At 41.4% G+C, this 19719-nt stretch overlaps 1 protein-coding gene across 3 annotated transcripts; it reads right to left on the bottom strand.

Moving 5' to 3' along the window:
* Nucleotides 1-1616: 1616 nt before the first annotated feature.
* Nucleotides 1617-19390, bottom strand: Bnip2 (BCL2 interacting protein 2). Of its 3 annotated transcripts, XM_006243370.5 has the most exons (11): nucleotides 19200-19335; nucleotides 13875-13981; nucleotides 13192-13259; nucleotides 12084-12260; nucleotides 10097-10273; nucleotides 9036-9138; nucleotides 7924-8055; nucleotides 6569-6655; nucleotides 6367-6465; nucleotides 5655-5690; nucleotides 1617-2811 (listed from the first exon to the last, which is right to left on the bottom strand). In XM_006243370.5, the coding sequence occupies exons 2-11, from the start codon at nucleotides 13922-13924 to the stop codon at nucleotides 2760-2762; spliced, it is 981 nt and encodes a 326-aa protein (XP_006243432.1). In that variant the 5' UTR covers nucleotides 13925-13981; nucleotides 19200-19335; the 3' UTR covers nucleotides 1617-2759. The 3 variants fall into 3 exon arrangements, with proteins under 3 accessions (XP_006243432.1, XP_006243433.1, NP_001100305.1); XM_006243371.5 differs by lacking the exon at nucleotides 5655-5690; NM_001106835.1 differs by lacking the exons at nucleotides 1617-2811; nucleotides 5655-5690 and having other exon boundaries at nucleotides 5994-6465; nucleotides 19200-19390.
* Between the last annotated feature and the right edge of the window lie 329 nt (nucleotides 19391-19719).

Raw genomic sequence — 19719 nt, 5'->3', positions numbered from 1 at the left:
GAGTACGTTCCTTAAGAGAGCATGTAGGTGATAACCAAGCCTTTTTAATGGCCCATTTTCTCACTTATCTTCTAACTCTGCTTAGCACCACACTTCCTGGCCCCTCTTGCCCCTGGTTAAAGGCTTCAATGTGAGGTGGAAACCTCACAGCTTCCCTTGGTGCTTTTTCAGGAACACAAGCAGAACAGAGTTACATTATTTTCTAAGAAAAACTTGATAAAAAGAGGGCAGTCAGAGCCAAAGTAACAGAGATGGTAACAAAAACCTGAATTAAACCTGAATTAAACCTGTCAAATTTAGCTAAGACTCCTGCAAAAAAAGTCAAAAGAATTAAAAAAAGTCAAAGAATTACTCTATGCATTTTCATCTCAGTTAATCATGAAAATTAAAATATGACATGGGAAAAAGTTATATTGTACCAATTAAATATCAACTTAATATGGCTTTTCCTCTAACCTACTATTTATCACCAGCTGTACAGGTATGTTTACATTTACTGTGGGCACATCTCTATACCACATTCATTCAAGTGCAGTTAAAGCACTGTTCTCCTTCTTCTTCAGTCAAGGGCTTGCTATGTAGCCCAGATAGGCCCCAACTTAGAATTCTGTTTCAGACTCCCTAGGCAAGAAGGTATATATTATATTAAGCTGTTCCTTGTGAATTTTATTCATTTTTAAAAAAAGATTCTGTGTATGTGTGCATGTGTATGCAGATGCCCAGAGGCCAGAGACTGAAGCAAATCCCCTGGAGCTGGAATTAAAGGCAGCCGTGAGCTGCTGCTGGCCATTGGTGCTGGGAACTAAACTTGGAAGTGTTCTTACAACTGTTGAGCCAGCTCTCCATGTTCTAACTGAATATAGGCTACTTTTAATTTTTAAAAAGACCCAAAACAAACAAAAAACCCCAAACCAACCATTTCTGCAAAAAGTAAAACACAGTAAAAAGCTGAGGCTATCGTCTGTATTTTGAAACTGATGATCTTAGTATTTAATGTGGAAGAAAACCAAAGACAAAGCTCAGTCCATTCTGAGACAAGGTAGGTGAGAGGCTCTGTAAGCCACTGTATCTACAAGCTACTCGCGACTCTTGGGTAAGTTCAGAAGGTTGTCTATGCAGCTATGTAGGCCAGGCTGCCCTTAAATTCATGCCACCATGCCTGGTGTTATATAGTTATTCTCAAAGTTTCCTTCATCAACACAAGCAAAATGGTTTTGGCTCAATGCACTGCAACAACACGAGTCCTGGATCTAGGCTGAGGTTGTGGAGAAATGTTTTATCCACAAAGTCCTCCAGCTTGACCATAACTGGTTTTAATCTAGTAGGTCAAATTTATGTCCAAGAAGGACAAAGAAATAAAGAAAAATTCCCTATTGCAATAGAAGCTTAACCCTAAAAACTGCAATGGTGAAGGTCATGTGCTCAGTGTGGGAGGAAATAACCTAAGCTTAGTTTACGCCTGTTCAATGTTATTTTGCTGGATCACTTCTGTAAACAATTTACATGACGGGCTGGGGGTCGTGAAGCTGATAGTGCACTAAACATACATACACCAGGCAAGTCCATGACACAAGACTAGACAAATCTGTTGTTTTAGAATGACTTTTAGACCCTGGTTGGAGGCACAAATAATATTTATTTCAACGTTCAGTCAAGGTACTTAACCACATGAGCTAAAGGCTTACATACAGCAAATGGCATCCCGGGTGCACAGCAGTAGCACCTCAGCACTTACAGAACTGACCCATGGACAGCACTGTCACACCATCCGACAGCAGCGAGAACGCCCATCTGCTGAGGCCAAATACCACTGTGGTCGGACAGCCGGCGAGGACGTACTCTGGTAAAGTGCCCCACTGTGAGAGCATGCCATAGCGCCATCTGCTCTACAGATGCAGCTGACCATGAATGCTCATCGAAGCCTCTGCACACCTCACAGCTTCACACACACGACACCACTCAGCTCACGTGACTGAACACATCTTAAGAGCTTGCTTTCTTCTTAGAACAGTTCTGACTTTGGGTAAAGTACAGTGTCCCTTATATACAAATATATAATAAACCCTAACTACTAGCTTTTCAAAATCTCTAGTTCTAGTTCCAACATGTCTTCAGAGAGGAAAACAAGTCATTCACCCACCTGCCTTTCCACCACATTAAGATACAACGTGCTTTCAGGTGAGGAGAAGCTCAGGCTGCTGCTACTGCCCAGACCACATGCATGACCTTAGGTACTTCTTGGCGTCAATTTACCTGCCCCTGCTTTAGGACAACCCAGCCTAAGTTACCCAGGAAATGTATCCAACCATTTACAAAAACAAAGTCTTACATGCACTTTACACTTAAAATCGTGGTCTTATTTACTTGTACATATTCATCCACGAGATAGGTACACACTAAAAAATATTGCCCCCAAACATAAAAATATATATTATTTCTTTCCTTTGTCATTTATGTATATAAATACTTTACTGAAGATGCATCATTTCAAATAAACAAATGTAAAAATTGTTTTATATAAAGTGTAGTTTTTGCTATTTAGCAATATAAAACGATTACAATATAATTAGTTATTAAAGAGCTAAATTCAACAGTTGCAAACCATGACAGCAGTGAACAGTCCCTTGTACAAGAGTTCATTTGGAAAGAAGTCAAGTAAATTTTGTAACAGATGACATAAACCCTTGAGCCAGCAGTGCACTAGGATGCACTACAGCCCTGCCCCCGGTGCTCTGCCTCCTCCGGGATGGATGCGGAACTTACTGCTCACTCTTTGGTGGTTCCTGTTTCCCATTAAGCTCTTGATCAACTCTGTTCAATGAAAAAACACAGCTAATTAAAAATAGTCATGACACCGGCAACTGAATGACTTCTTTCTGAAAGCTACTACTTTTAGCAGATTATTCTGTTAAAAAAAAAAAACGAAGCTTTGCAAACAAAACATAGTTAAAAAACAAAAACAACAACAACAATAAAAAAAAAATCAAACTAACATTTCCCAAAAGGAACAGAATTTTTCTAAGCAACAGGACACTGGCAAGGATACAAATGTTGTCACTACTTCTTTTTTTTTTTTTTTGGTTCTTTTTTTCAGAGCTGGGGACCAAACCCAGGGCCTTGCGCTTCCTAAGCAATCGCTCTACCACTGAGCTAAATCCCCAACCCGTCACTACTTCTTTAACGACCACAGGGTACTTTATGTTTATAGCCATAAACATCCTGAGAGCTGATGACTTATAACTGCATTACAGCAGGAAGTTTAGTGGACAAGACTGCTGACAGAACATCAACTCTCTCAAAAATGACTGTTAACTGAACTTTAAATATGTCACTTACATCACCAACTGACCAATGAGCACTTTAAAATCCAGAACTAAACTGTGTATTACACAATAGCACCTATTGTCTGGAATTCACTGGTACACTGTGTGTGAATGCTTTTCATTTATTTTGACAGTAAGCCATATGGACTCAACATTCAGAAGTATCTACACGAGTTAAAAATCTCATTGGATTAATGGTTGGCTAGCCAGAGGTACTACGAAAATGTAGGCACATGGAGATGAGAAGATAATGTGGGAACAGTACTGACTCTGTAGTAGCCTGAATGGCTGGTGTGGGATATGTAAGTCACACTAGTACACAGAGCAGGGTGGCCCTTTTCACACCTGTTTCCATTCCTACAATCACCTAAATATCTATCAATCAAAAGTAAAAAGCAAAATATATTGCAAAAATCTTTTGCAAAAATATATTACCTTGGCATCAAAGATAAGTCTTTTTAAGGAAGGTCTACAATATACAACTGATTTTTTAAATATGAACTACTGTTAAGAAGTAATTGTAGGCATTGTTGAAGTATGACAGTTGCCTGGCCACAGGACACCACATTCCAGAAAGAAAACAGGTAAAACATTTAAAAGGACTATAGACTATACTTCAATCCTTAGTTCTTAGCAAATACTGGGAACACCTCTCTGGGTTTCACTTAATAGATGCTTGCCATATCCACTATCCTAAGTTTGTCTTAAACTTATTTCTGTATTTAGAGCTAATTAAACATTTCCAAATCATCCTTTTAATGACCAAAGGAAGTTTTATAAGAATTAAGTGCTAAGAGACATCTGTAATGACCCTGCTGAGGACTGAACACAAGCAAAATGGGAAAAAAAATCCAAGATAAATGACTATGTTTATCTTTTAGCAGGGGAACATAGATTAAGGACAGGTGAGAAAGCAGAGGGGATTCCAAGGGAGGAATACTCAGGATGGAACAACCTCGAATGCTTTCAAACAACGGAAGTAAAACATTTAAATTGTACTTTTTATGTGATGCCTGAAATACTTCTGACAGCAACTAAATACTAAAACCTTTTTAAAGGGGCATTTCCTCAACAGGGGGGAAAAATGTAGACCAGGCTGCCCTCAATTCACAGAATCTGCTAGTCTCTGCCTCTCAAGTGCTGTGACTAAAGGTATTTGCCAGCACCAATTCCCAGTAAGTCATTTTAAAGTCTAGAAGGTAGGTGGCTTCTAACTACTATCTATAATTATCGATGATATTTGAGTTTCATCCACTTGTCAGGCATATACACAGCACTGCCTAGAGAGAAAAGCAGACTCCATTACTCAAGCTGCTTACGTACTGCTTTACACAAGATCAGTGAATCTTGTTGAAACTGTAAAGTGTCACACAGAAATAACTCTTAAATGGTTAGCTGAATTCTCACCAAAAGAATCAAATTGTTCAGAATTAAGACTATACTAGCAAAGACTCTAACTAGCCCACAGAGGTTAAAGGAACACATGGGAACCTCTCATATTTGTCTCCGAGGTCATAGTAAGTCACAATTGCTAATGCTGTTAAAATTTAAAAATAAACTCATTAACAGTGGGTGTGGTGGTAGAGCCGCAGCCTCACATTGGACACTGAAGCCCTTCTGTGAAAGAGAGGCCAGCCTGAGACAGATTTAAGACCAGCTCCAAAACAAAACAAACACTCCCGAACTAAACTATGAATAAATTGGGCCCAAGGCCTATAGTTTTCTAAACTACTATATAAAACAGTAAACTATTTATACTCTGCCTTTCATCTTTACACTAAGACATTAACAAATGAAAGGTTGTTACACTCAAAGAAGAAGTGTTCAAAATTAAATTTAAAGAAGAAAGCAGAGTGTTTAACTGTTAAATGGTACACTGGATTTTAGGTATTTTATCACATGTAGATCTGACTGGTTAGCAGGCTATTTAAGCATATAAAGAAAATCAATGTTGGTTAGCTAAAGAGTATATGCATTGCAAATATAATCATCGGCCCAAGCTGCTGCTGGGAACATCTGTATACCTATTCCACAAGCAAAATGCGAGGCTTCAAGGACCTGGGACTTTAACCAGGGCTCCCAGTCATTTCTCTGGGTTCAGCATCAGTATTGAGACCAGCACACAGAGTGGGAGGGCTTTGATGTGAACAGGCTTTGAGCATGCTCATACAGAGCAGGAGGAGCTGGGGTTCGCCCTGTACTGGGTTCTGGGCGACATTTATATTTACAAATGCTATTCTCTGTTTGCGAGCTAACCAACGAGCAGCAGGGTTAGTCTGTGCGATGCGAATGGACTAGTCTAGATGCAACCCAGTCGAGGTGTGCATGTACCTTTTTTGTCTCTTTTTAAACTTTTCTTCTTCATACCTTGGTAGGGAAGAGTTATTTCAGTAAATGCACATTTTGAGATTAAAAAAAAAAAAAAAGACTGAACGTGTAACTATGTAGGCACAAGTATGAAATGCTAACACTTTCACATGATGTAGAAAATAAAAATCAACTCGGTAAACTCTGGTTTGGGTACACTTAAGCCTAAACCCTAAGACCAACAGTAAGAGAAACACTTCCTGCACCACAGCAATTCGATGACAAGTGTTCACACCAAGAGTCTCACCAAGTCTCTTAGAAGGCAGGTGGATGTGAACAATGAAACAGAAAATTCTAATTTCTGGAAAATATTAAGACCAGGCTGCTTTAAACAACAACTTGTTTCTTTAGCAATAGGAGTTCCTTCAGTAACACAGTAACACGATAAACTCGTGAGAGTAACATGTCAAGTAGAGAAGCGACTCTACAGGACTGCCTCCTCAGGACGTCATCTCTCAGACTTAAACAGCACGTAAGGTACAGAAGGACTCATGAGCACAGTCCCCTCCGGTTATGCAAACCTGGTGCTGCAAGGGGAAGCTGTGAGGGAAGGCTGTGGGACAAACAGGTTCCTCCTCTACCTCTTCCTTACAGCCCTGTGTTCTTGAGCACAGTGAGACAGAGAAGCAGCCCTCTTGCCCAGATCCAGGAAGAGAAACAAAGGAGGGAGACGCACTGTTTGATGCACTCTGGTATGCCGACGTACTCCATGGGAACAAGCTCCGCCAGTTCAGCCAAATTAAAGACGTATCTAATCTTCTGACTGAATTTTGAACTGGGGACAAAAACACAAACAATACCCTCAGGACTTGTGACACATAAAACTGACATTTAAATACAAGGAACTTTTTTTTAAAAAAGGACTCTCAGAAAATTACCTGATAAATGGTCTTGTAACAGCCAGAAGTGTTCGGATAAACCAAGAGGGGTGCACAATGATTAGAGACTTTAGGTTTTTCCTTAATCTGGAGAAAAAAAAGAAAAAAAATTATACAAATTTCTATAAATTGTAGCAAAAAGTTAGACATAAATAAGTATAATGCAAGTCTGTACAAAATAGATGAAAAAGTCTGCAAAAATTTTCATTTAAGTATAACACTTCTAAAGATAAGAAAATAGATTCTTAAGTTCTAAATATCCCTCCTACTCTGTGAAATAGAATTTATTTAATTTGTCCAAATTCATGTCTCATTTTGCCTGCTTTCAAATCTATCAGCACACACACTGAACTGCAAGGAAAGAGCTGATACTCAACATGAAAGTAACCGTATTTTTCTGTTCAAGTCTAGGGAGAAACTGACATTTGCTTCAAATACCATGAAAAGCACTAACTTGTAAAGGGGGACGGGGCAGGGAAAACCAAAGGAATGAGCACAAGAGTCAGACCCAGTAACATTTTTGAGATTTAAAAATTTTACTACAAAGTAAAAGCCTCTTTTTAGATATTTGTATGTATTTAAAAAAAAAATCTCAGAAGATAGTGAGTATGTTTGCATGTAAAAAAAAAAAAACCTACTAATAGGTTGGGGTAAACCATTTCAATCAACGAGGGTAAAATTGAACCATTAGCAAGATTAAAGTCACTCCACTGGTGTGGACAATGACTCTCAAGAGAACACATTTTTAGTGTTTGTTCTGAAAAACTATAGCTGGATGAGTATCTTTAAAAAACCTGAGAGTTGGGGGATGGCCTAGAAGGTCCAGTGCCTATAGTGTAAGCACGGGGCCCAAGCTATCATTCTCTAGAACCCAGATAAAAAAGAAGAGAATGGTGTGGCAGGTATGTACTCCCAGTGCTGGAACTCTCTAGGTACCTGGCTTACTAGCCTGGTCAGAGAGCTCCAAGTCTGAGCTAGAAACTGTCTCGACAAACCAAGAGGACAGCACTAGAGTAGTAAGCTTAGTGACTCCTGGCTTCTACACAGAACTTGTGCACTGCCCAGGCCCCAGAGTACAGTACACAGCAGAGGGTGAGTATTAAATCATGTGTTCCAAATGGCGTAAGAAAGAATGGGAGCAACCCCGGGTGTTTTGAAGAATTAAAGCTACTCTTACTAAAAGCAGACTCAAGTTATTCGCCATGACATTGTTCAGTGTCATCTTTAAAAAAATAAAAACATTCACAGGTTGACAAGTACAACTGAAAAATCAATGTTATCTTTAAATGCCAACAGAAAGTATACTTTAATCTAATAAAACTACTATAAAAATCTCTCAGCCAAGTCTACATCACCGTCTGTCGATTTGCTGGTAGCATCTCCTGAGCCATCCCAGACTGGGCATTTTCCTTCGCGTTGTCGCACCATTTAAGTAAATGATCATGTAGTTCTCTGCTACCAACAGCTCTAAAGTGCCAATAACATATCTATAAAAACAAATTAAGTACATGTCGTAAACATCACCTTCAGGACTGAACAGGCTCCCAAAGGAACACAGTTCCCTTCTTCTTCCACAGTCGGAGCAAGCACCAGCAGTAGGTGATGGTGGGACTGCTTAAAACAAAGCCACAGCAGATCCTGAAGCCTGAGTGGCACGTGTGTGGTCGGGGTAGGGGGACCAGGCACGGCAGGCTCGGCTTTTCTCTGTGTATGCTTGAGAGCTTCACTGTACAAAATGGAAAACTGCACTAAGCCAAGAAAAAGAGTGACTAGGTCAAGTCTCAGGGATGTAAGTAATTTAGTCATATAATTTTGAGATGGTCAGTTACCTTTTTAAGCAATGTTTCCAAATACTCAAGTTGAATAAGATAATCTATAATAATTTTAAAATGCAACTTTTTTCTACTGAGTTGGAAAATACAGTTTCATAATGCTAAAAATATAAAGACCTGGGGACTCAGAAATAGGACGACTTATGTATGTTGTTACTGCTATTGCCTGATGGAATATATATATGCCAGGCCAGAGCAGTCACTCCCCTGTGTCCCCAGTTCTTCCTGACATTTTACTTCGCATCAAGGTCTCATTAAGTTGCCCAGGTTGACCCTAACCTTGATCTGTATATAGTTTGGACATGCCGTCAACTTGTGATCCTTTTCTCCCCTAACCTGCTGAACAGCTGGGATTATTGGCCCATATTATCAAGCTGGCTTCTTGCTTTCTAATTTTTACAAGACTTGCATAAATTATGAGCCTAATCAGTTCAGAATTCTGTTCAAACATCTTGTTAAGATACGGTTACTTAGGTGGGCAGTAGTAGCTCAGGCCTTTAATCCAGCACTCAGGAGGCAGAGGCAGGCAGATCTCTGTGAGTTTAAGGCCAGCCTGGGCTACAGAGTGAGTTTCAGGACAGCCAAAGATACACAGAAATCCTGTCTTGAACACGGGTCCCCAAAGCCATACTTACTTAAAGAGATTGTCCATCAAATATCTATAGTTAGGCTGACCACTCTCAGGCATGAAACAGACAGCAAATACAACAATGGCATTTAAGCCATCCCCATAATAGCCTGGGAAGAAAAAAGAAGGGTAAAGTCTTTGGCATAATTTTGCTCTATAGGATTATAATTTTTAACTATGTACATGTGAATGCAGAGTTTCCTGATGAACAATGACATTGACAGAGAATAAACTAGACCCCGACATGGATGTAGCTAAGAAACATGCTGAATGACAAGAAACACACACTGAGAAACCAGTCACGTGACATTTCTTAAGAGGCAAAGTTGACCACAGGCTAGATTGTAAGTAGTGGTTATTAGAGAGGATGGGCTCACTGGAAATGTGGAGAGTCATAGACAAAGGGAAATGTTCTGTATGAGCGTGGATCGTACCTATGTGTGCATACATGTATTTTGAATAAACTGAGACATACACAAACTTTTGTTGAAACTCATCCAACTGAATTAGTTAAGTAAACTAAGATAAGTGTAAATGCTTGCAAAGAAGGTACTGGATCCCATGGGACTGGAGCTGCAGATAGCTGAGAGCTGTCATGTGGGTGCTGGGAATTGAACTTGGGTTCACTGGGGGAGCAGCCAGTAATCTTACTGCTGACCCATCTTTCCAGTTCTATATATATAAGTAATTCTCAGTTGTCCTTTTATCATTTTACTTCAAACCTTTTATAATCCTTGGGCTGGAGAGATGGCTCAGCAGCTATGAGCACGGGCTGTTCTTCCAGAGGACTCAGATTCGACTCCAGCAACCACATGGAAGCTCACAACCATTCCTAGCTCCAGCCCCAGAGGATCTACTGCCCTTTTCTAGCCTCTATGGAGACACGAGATAGCTAAGTGGTGGTGTCCAGACATCATACAGGCCAAACACACTTTACATTAAAAATCCCCAAAGCGGTAAACCTTTTTCTTTCAAAATAAGCTACTATCTCTAGATACATTTTTTTTGACAGCATTTAGATTTTGGAAACAGTATCTAAAGATCCAGAGGATCCGCCCTAACCCTTACCTCCATGGCTAATAACTTTTTTGTAGGGTTCGATTGCCTTCATGTCCACTCTATGGTCCTGCTCTCCAATCCTGAACATGCGCCAGCGGCGTCCATCTTCCTTTTCTTCTGTAGCTGCATATTCAGTAATTGAGCCTTTCCTAATGACTTCAGTAGTTTTGGGTTTGGGAAGATCATCTGTTAAAATAAAAGGCTTTTGAATCACAAACTGTTGTTTACACAATAAAAATCAAAATTTATATTAACCACTTTACTATCTAGATTATTCCAAGTTTTCTGTTTTCTTATTGGTGTCCTGTGTGGCTCCCAGGCTAGCCGCGCATTCATGGGCTCAGGTGATCCTGCTTTAATCTCCCAGCATCTGGGAGCACAGGTGCACGTCACCACATACAATTATTTACAGAGAATTTAATATATAAGCTGACATTATCACTTTTATAACAAGAAAAGGCTTGTTCTTACTTAAGGCCAATTTATGTCTTTAAAATCAGCTTACTTGAACTTTCTGCTGCCCAATTCAACAAAGCACTACGTTAGAGTGCAACGTTTACATCAGGCTTAAGAAAGACAGAGCAATCGGAACCTCAGCACCTCATGTGCCTTTCCAGATTCCATTCAGGACAACAGTGCCCACTAGAGTTACTGACGCAGCTTACTGCCAGTAACTACCCGAGAGCCAACTGCCTTCTTAGCACATACACTAATTACAAAACATTGTAATACGAGATAGAAAGTGGTTAACTACTTGGCGATTGTTTTCCCTTTGATCAGTTTTATAAAGCAGACATGGACTTCTGAAGAACACATGCAAAAATTTACACAAATTAACACCAGCCAAAGCTCCAATGATTACGTGTAATTTATGTTTGCAGATTGCGCTTTAGTTGATTTAAAACGAATGATTTTCAAAACTTTAGTACGATAGTCCTTACCAAAAGATGGGGGGAGGGGAAACCTACTGCATGTTAGTTGTTTCCAAGACAAAGCTGTTAACGGAAAATATCCTTCCAGGAAATGACTACAGCAGCGTTAAGGAGAGAAGAGACAAAACACACAGGCAGAAAACTATTTCAGTGTCTGTATAAAAGATTGCTTCTTACTGGGCTGCTTATTGAACCAGTAAAACAGGGAAGGGAAAAAAAGAACAAAAACTACAGAGTATCACTCTTCATTACCTATTGTCTACCTCTTTTAAGTACAGTTTTGTTGCAAAATTCACTTTAAAGATGAAATGAAAAGATTATTAACATCTGTCTAAAATCACAATCAACTACTGCCTAATTCTAGAAAGCACACACAGCAAAACACACGCCAATGCCTCTGAACACTGAATAGGAGAGCAGCAGTGTCAGATTGGGGCTGAGCACTCGCTCCTCAAGGCACAGCTTTACAGGTGCAGCTGTCCTCAGCACCTTCTCTGCCACGCTTACATAGTTAGTGTTATTATTTGTGACAGGATCTATGTAGTCCTGAATGTCACTGAACTCACTATGTCGACCAGACTGGCCTAGAATTCAAGAGATCCTTCTGCTTCTGCCTCTGGAGGGCCGGGGTTAAAGGGCTGTACCACTATGCCCAGCCCCATAGGTGCTTTTTAGTCTATTTTTTATGTCTCTTTGAGGACTTTTTTCCCCTCCTCGATTGACTGACAAGAATATACTAGAATATTAGATAATACTTTGGAAGCAACTATGAAAAATCAAAACTATACAATATTGGGGAAGTAAGGAAAAACAAAACTAAACTAAAAGAAATCTACCTGCATAATCTAGTCTTGAAAACTTCAAGTATTTTCAGAATCTTCTACTTTAGAAACAAACTTAGGAACTGCAGAAAAAATAACATATTTCAAACAAAATCCTTCAATGGACTTTAGCAGGCTTTATGTTAGATTTGGCCATATCCTATTTTTCCTAAAGAGAACACCATGGTAAACACTGTGTAATATAAACATTCATTCACAAGGCTCATATAAAGAGTGAATTACCTTCCCACTCAAACTCATCACTGTTCTCTGAGGGGGTGTCTAAGCCATCCAGGTCAACTTCTCCACCTTCATCCAAATCATCTGACCACAGAGAGTCTTCACCAGGATCCAAGGTCAGGCTGATGTCTGGGGCCACCAGTTTCTTCCGTACTTTGTTTCCATTAACTTCTAACGAGCCTGAAATTGGAAAACAAGGAAGAAGACTGGACTACTCAGACATTTTAGTCACTTCATTCCTCAGAAAAACATTTAAAAGGAAATTCCAAAGTATTAATTAATAAAACCTGGTTGTGACTGCGGCTGCTGCTTTTATAAGTAGATACATTGTATTTGTTTTAATTTTGTGTGTATGGGTGTTTTGCTTGCGTATTATGTCTGCACGCCACTTCTGTGCAGTGCTTGAGGAGGCCAGAAGAATTCCTCAGATCCCCCAAACGGCAGTTACAGATGGCTGTGAGCTGCAATGTGGATGTAAGAATTGAACCTGGGTTCTCTGTAGGAGCAGCAAGTGTTCTTAACTGTAGGCCATCTCTCCAGACCCAATTTATTTTTAAGTATGTGCATACATGTGTGTCTATGTGTGGGTGGATGCACCTGAGTGCAGCGCCCAGAGTCCAGGAGAGGAGAGTGGGCTCAGGGAACTAATTATAAGCACTGTGAGATGTCTGAGTGGACTTGGAGAGTGGCACTGTCTCTTCTTAAAAGAATTATTTACGATTATTTCTTTGTCAAGAGATCAAGACGGGGTTGGGGATTTAGCTCAGTGGTAGAGCGCTTGCCTAGCAAGCGCAAGGCCCTGGGTTCGGTCCCCAGCTCCGAAAAAAAGAAAAAAAAAAAAAAAAAAAAAAAAAGAGAGAGATCAAGAAAGTACCAATTTCCTTTGAAACAACAGAGACAGACTTTATTGTCATTTCTTATTAAATAGTCTCTTTTGCTCCTTGTAAAAATTTCTAAAACCAAAGATATACTATTTTATAAAGTTAAATTTCTCAAGAATTCCAAAATTTGCCCTTTGACGCCCTCTATGGGGTGGGATGGGGGGCTCAATGTTGTTGGTTTCTCTCTATATATGTAAAGAAATGTATTCAAAAGTAACACAAATTCTTACCAGGCTGTCTGTCTGGATCAGTTACATCTAGTATATCTGCTTCAATGCTGTCATCTTCTGGTAAAGGTCTAGAAGACATAGATAAGCTCTTTATTCCAGAAATTAAAAATAACTCTTTTGAAGCTCAAAGATCCATTAAAATGTCACAATTATAAGGACTAAAGCTATGTTTCAAAAGTTCTACAAACCAGTGTGTGTGTGTGTGTGTGTGTGTGTGTGTGTGTGTGTGTGTGTGTGTGTGTGTTGCAGTCAGAGAAAATCTCAGATGTTCCTCGGGGCTGTCCACCATTTGAGACAGCATTTGTCACCAGCCTGGGACTAATTACATGGCCCAGGCAGGTAGGCCTGGGGATCTGGTCTCCATCTCCACAGTGCTGGGGTTACAAGTGGATCCTACCAGCTTGGCACTCCATTCACTTTTCAGAGAGCTGATAGCCCATTCCTCCAAAAACCTAAGACTTTAGCTTAAAGCACAAAAACCTAAAACCTGAAGCTGAAATGATTCAAATAAATGTGAAAAGATAAGTCAGTCACATATTTGGTAGAAAATAACTTTCATCTCCTAGTATCCAGTGATCACTGTAACCTTCTCTTTAAAGAAGCCCAGCATTCATGAGCTGACATTTCATTAAAGGAATCCTGATGCTTTGGTCCAAATCTGTTTAATAAAAAGTACCGCTCACATTGGGAAGTCTTCATCCTGCCATTCTTCTTTCAGTTCCACACCTTCCATCCTCAGCCTAGACTCAATGTCAACTTCCAGCTCCTGGCAATCCAGGCAGCCGAGGTCCTGGGGGAGAAAGATGAGCAACAGCTTCATTTCCACCTCTGCCCTTCATCTGCTGCAAAGGTGCAGCAGTCTCCCCTCCAGCTCGCATCTCCATGCCAGCAGCCACAGAGGCTTTAGCTCAGTGGTCTGGTTATGAGACTTGACCTACTGCAGATAGACAAATGGCGTCTCTACTATAGAATAACAAATTGGCTGTCTGCCCTCTGCACAGGGTGGATCCTGAAGCACAGGAGTGCGTTCCATGTACAGACACAGCCACCGGAGCCCAGCGCTCTGCAGTGTTTACGGCTCCTTCTCACCACTGCTAGCCACTTAGTCTACTCAGTGTGTGGAGCCTGTCCAGCAGCAGACTGTACTGGTTGATGATGTGCTTCCCATTTGTGCCACGCCCTTCTCATAACTCGGTGTCCCATCTACTGATGCTGTCTGTCACATGTGCAACTATCTATTTTAATTCATGCCCTAAACGCTAATCTTGTTTTTTTCTGCACCAACTCACTTTCTGTCTGACAGAATAATTCAGCTGAAGTACAGTATAAGTCATGAAGAGAGGCAAGAGAGATGGCTCAGGGGTCAGTTCCCAGCACCCTCATGACACTTGAGACCCCAGTTTCAGGGGTGCTACATACCCTCTTTGACCTTCGAGAGTATGGCATGCATGTGGCACACAAACATGTTGACAAATCACTCACACATAAAATAAAAAACAAACAAATCTTTAAAAAGTCATGACTATCAGTTGGTAAGAAGTTCAACAGAAGCAGGTGGCAGATCACTGACACGGAGGCACTCTGAGTGTTAACTCGTTTACATCAGAGTAACACAGAGCAAGTTCCTACAGACAGCATTGACACAGTTCTCAATCTCTCAGACACATCCTTGCCCTTCAGTTTAGACTGTCTTCAAACTTGTGACCTTTCTGTTCCAATCTCCTGAGTTCTGGGACTACAGGTATTGGCCAGGATGCTACCTTTGAATTTTTCTTAAGAGCCATACATCATAACTGGAGCTACAAAAATAAATATAAACAAAAACAAAGTAGTAGTTCCGAGTGGCTGACACAGAGAAAGGGCAGCATGCCCAAGCAGCGCACCCACGTCCTTCTCTAATACCCGATTTTAAAAAACCATGTACCAAACAAAACGAAACACCACCCAAAACCTTTCTAATAGACGAGAGCTATTCACATTCATATCAAATGATATTCTAAAAACAAACTAAAGGAAATTAAATGCTTGAATTGTTAAGTTTCATACAGCAAACTAAATTCATTCCTCAATGAATGACTAGAGTCTCTGCCTCCCAGGTTGAGTATTTACTTATACTTGGGAAAGTCTCAAAGGGCTTACAATTTTACAAACCTTTTTATTAGTACTGGGAAGAAAAGATAACGTGCTGACGTTCTGTTACTGAACTACGTGCGGGTAAATAACCACAACAGTTCCCTCGGTCTTGTCCTGCCTTTCTCCTGGGTACTGGGGGTGGGGTGGGGAGAAGCAGAATATTCTGGGCATCTTTTTTAAATAACCAGAAAAAAAAAAATCTCAGAAGTAACAGCAGGAACTGGCAGTTGTAATCAATACATTAACATCAGCACAATGCTCAGCACGTTACGGGGCTTCACAGTGGCGGTGCACCAGAACTGGGCCAGGCCTTGGTCAACCCTTAAGTTTCTTTTGCTTTCTGAATTATATAAATAGTTATTATGAGTTTCCCTTAAAAATGTTATGAAAATACTTTTTGGGAACATAAATATATACAATGTAAATTACTGTTGGTAAAGTTGTTCTTTATTTCTCTTATTTCTCTTAGCATTTATTACTTTCTTAGTTGAAAACTAACTCCTTCAAAACTGCCATGAAGGCTCAGGTTTGTAATCCTAGTACTTTGAGGCCTACAAGAGGATTACTGTTGAGATTGAGACTAGCCTGGGATATCTATGTAGCTAGACCCTTGTCTTAACACGACTAAAACCAAACAACAAAAAGGGGGCTCCTTATATACAGGGTTGTAATCCCAGCTCCCTCAGAGGCTGAGGCAGGAAGACTGCAAGTTCAAGGCTACCCTGAGCCTTTATGTAAGACCCTGTTACAAAGTAAACCTGGAGAGCGGTGCTGGTGCTCAGACACTGCTCAGCGCCTGGGGCCCTGGGTTCCATTCTCCACAGCACAGGCAAACATGGAAGCCCAACTCCTTGAGCCCTTGCAGCCAACTTCCTCAATTTTACTAATGTTCTCAGTCATGTGCTGGTCACACACATTATCATGGATTTTTAGTTATGGGGAGGGACGATTATCAGGCTAGTTTAACAAAGAAGGAACAGAGAGAAATAGACTAACTCCACAATTTCACCAAGAACGACGGGGGTAGCAGACTAGGTAGATGAAAACAAAGCCAACAATCGAGTTCTGTTCTTGGAAGCACTTTATCACCAGGCAGCAGAAGGAACAGGAAACAGCAAGAAAGGCATTGAAAAAAGCATTAACTGCTCTGAGAGAATCTGGATGCCTCTGACTCCCAAGACCACTGCCTTCCCAGTTTTGCTTCTAGAACTCTAAAATGTTATAGACTACAGAAATAGTACTTTAATACACTACTTGGCAAAATAACATACTTCCACAGAAATAATCTGTATCTGGGCAGCTTGTTAGGATATCTTTATGCCAGTTATATGAGGCAGTCATAATGAAATCAACAGCCTTCGCCCCTAGTCAGGTTAAAAATCAAAGATGATAGACTCCTCCCTATCCAAACAAGCTAGAGGAGGGAAGCTACAAGCAGTTTAGGAAGGTGACAGAATGAAGTATTAGGATCCTATTTTGACCTATGTAGGCTGTGACTTGACAGTTTTCATGGTAACTTTACGGTTACATACTTTAAACACTGCTGCTAAGATAGGTTTAAGTAACTGCTGTGCATGCTGAGAGCAAACACAAAGGCAGAAGCCTGCACTAACACGAAAGGTTCTGCTTCCTTTACTTTCATTTATTACGGACAGCCTATATGCCCACACAAAAGTCCACAAAAGTCCCTGGAAAAATCCTTCATACCTGCTTGTCATTGTTCCCTTTAAAATTCTATCTTTTAAACACACACACACACACACACACACACACACACACACACACGCAAATGACAATTTTTAGTTGTGGTTCTGTCGACTTTATTTTGAGGTAGGGTCTGTCTTCTACTTTCTTTGCTAGCTCCAAGCTAGCTGGCCATAAAGTTCAAGAAGTTTCTCTTGTCTTCTCCTCCCATCTCGCTATAGGACTGCTGGGATTACAGCTGGTTTATGTGGGTTCTGGGAGTCAAACTCAGGGGTTCAGGGTTTCTAGGCAAGTGCCCTTACTCACTGAGTCATCTCCCCTTGTAGGTTTCAAGGACAAAATGCTTCCACAACAGTGTTCACACACACATACACACAATCAACAAACTAGAATGGTGCTAACTTCTCTCAAAACTATAAAAACATAACATAGGATAAACACCTCTAAGAATAGATTTATTAAATTATCAGTGTGCAGAATGTACTAGAGATGTATTGATACCTTTAAGTAGACTAAACTCTAACACCCTATCTCAAAGAGTCTGCTTGTTAGAAGCTGGTTACAATGTTAAGTCAGGACTATCTGTGATAATGCTTGCTTCGTGGGATGTAATCTTAACACAAGAACTGACCAGTGCCAGCCAAAGCCACTCTTGGTCTAGAGACATAACTTTTGTTCTCAGACGCCCTCTTCTCTCATTGCTACAGAGAGAACACAAAGAAGCACTGCTCCAAAGAGTATTCTACCTTACTTCTATACCCATTCAAAACTGATGCGTAGTTAGGGCTTCTACTGACCAACAAATGTGGGAATGCAATGTTATTAGCCCTTAACCTTAGACAAGAGGGAAAAGACAGACCCCACATCCCGATTCCCAGAACTATAGCAGATCTGTCCATGCAAATAGGTCTGTAAAACCAGATCTGGGTATACTTAGTGTGAAAGGTATACCCAAAGATGTGACTATGTTTATGGTAACTTAGTTCCTATTCCATGCACACATGGGCCACATTTCCTAGTTCAGCAACATCAAGCTACAGCTAGAAAAGACCTAATGATAGCATTGAGAGATAGAGAAAGACTGATTAAGAACCAAGCAAAAAAATGTGCAAGGCAACCAAACACTGGTAACTTCAAGTATGGGTGACTTAATTAGATAACTTTAACTCTAAATTTGAAGAAAACATCCACTCAGGAATTACAGAGTTTCTACAAGTGAGGGCTGGAGGGATGGGTAAGTGGTTAAGCAACCTTGCTGCTCTTCAGGGGACCCTGTTTCAGTTCCCACAACAGCCTATAATTGCCAGCAGTTCCAATGGGTTCCAATGCCCTCTGCAGTCGCATGCCACAGACACATTAAAAAAAAAAAACTTTTGAGGAAAAATAAAAGAGAGAAAAATTTTACAATTAAAAGATTCTAATAAATCATAAGAAAACGCGCATTTCATTGAAGGTGGGAATTCAAGTATGAGGGAAAACATCCTGATGAAAATAAAAGTGATGCTAAAGAAAGCAATACTAAGATGCAATCGCAAATGGAATGCACTAGAAATACCTTAATACTGCAAAAGCTGTGTCCTCAAAGAGTTCCTAGGACAAAGGAAGTTTCGAAGCAATGTATTATAGATTCAAATAAGTTTCTGCTTGAACGTGAACAGACCTAGTTAGAATTCTTCAGTGGCATCAGATGCATAGAGCAATCCAAAGCATCCGGGTCGGTATTTAAATGAAGAGGTTAAGTGTCAGAGAACAACCAAGCATCGGGCATTGACGTACACACCCTACCCTAGGTATCACACTAAGGAAGGTTTAAAAGAGCCCTGATGATTGATAGTATGCTGTCTGCGTCCACCTTCCCGAGGCTACGGGGTGCACTACACGCCCAAGTTTCTTTGTTCTGCTCCGGACTGACGCCGGTTAGGAACACGGAACAAACGTGGCTAGGGGAAGCCAGGAACCGGGAGGTTCCGCCCCAGGCTCTCGGCCACAGACGGAAAAGGAAGGGGACGCAAGACTGGCACCAGCGTCCGAGGCAGGGCGGGGCCCGGCAGCGCTCGGACCCGGAACGCGAACGCGACAGTCCTCGGCCGCCGCCCCCGCCTGGCCTGGCGGATTCTCTTGCAGCCCTCCAGCTGCGCCCTAGCCCGGCCCGCTACCCCGGCTGCGCTCACCCCGGAGGAAGCCGCGGCCCCCTCGTCCTCTTTGCCCCTCCAGGCCGGCGACGTGGGGCTGACGGCCAGGTCGCAGAAAGTGGCGCCGGGCAGAGCCCGCTGCCCTTGGTCGGCTGTGGAGACGGGGCCCAGCTTTTCCCGGACGGTCTCAGCTGCAGTCCCGGAGGCAGCAGCTGACCCGGATTCAGTGAGCACGCCGCGGCGGAAGTGACCACCTCCGGACCGGCGCCGGGCGCGGCTGAGGGAGGAAGCAGGGGCGTGGCGTTATCCTAAAATCCCCAGCGGGTCTCCTCTCTGCGCACGCGCAGTTCTGAGACTTTTTTTTTTTTTTTTCCTGTCCCGGGCTAGCTACAGCTTTGGCTGGCTGCTGGCCGGGGAGGAGATGGGCGTGCTTTCTAAGGCTCACGCACCTTCTGTTTCTACAGGGACATAACCTTGCTGTCTGAAAGGGCTAGTAGTTTCTCTTTGCCTATACTTGACATTATGTTAACTATATTACAAAGTGAACGAAAAGGGGGGG

The sequence above is a fragment of the Rattus norvegicus genome, chromosome 8 (genome assembly GCF_036323735.1).
Source record: "Rattus norvegicus strain BN/NHsdMcwi chromosome 8, GRCr8, whole genome shotgun sequence".
NCBI lineage: Eukaryota > Metazoa > Chordata > Mammalia > Rodentia > Muridae > Rattus > Rattus norvegicus.
Note: the sequence above shows the minus strand (reverse complement) of the source record. Positions and strands in the feature narration are given on the sequence as shown.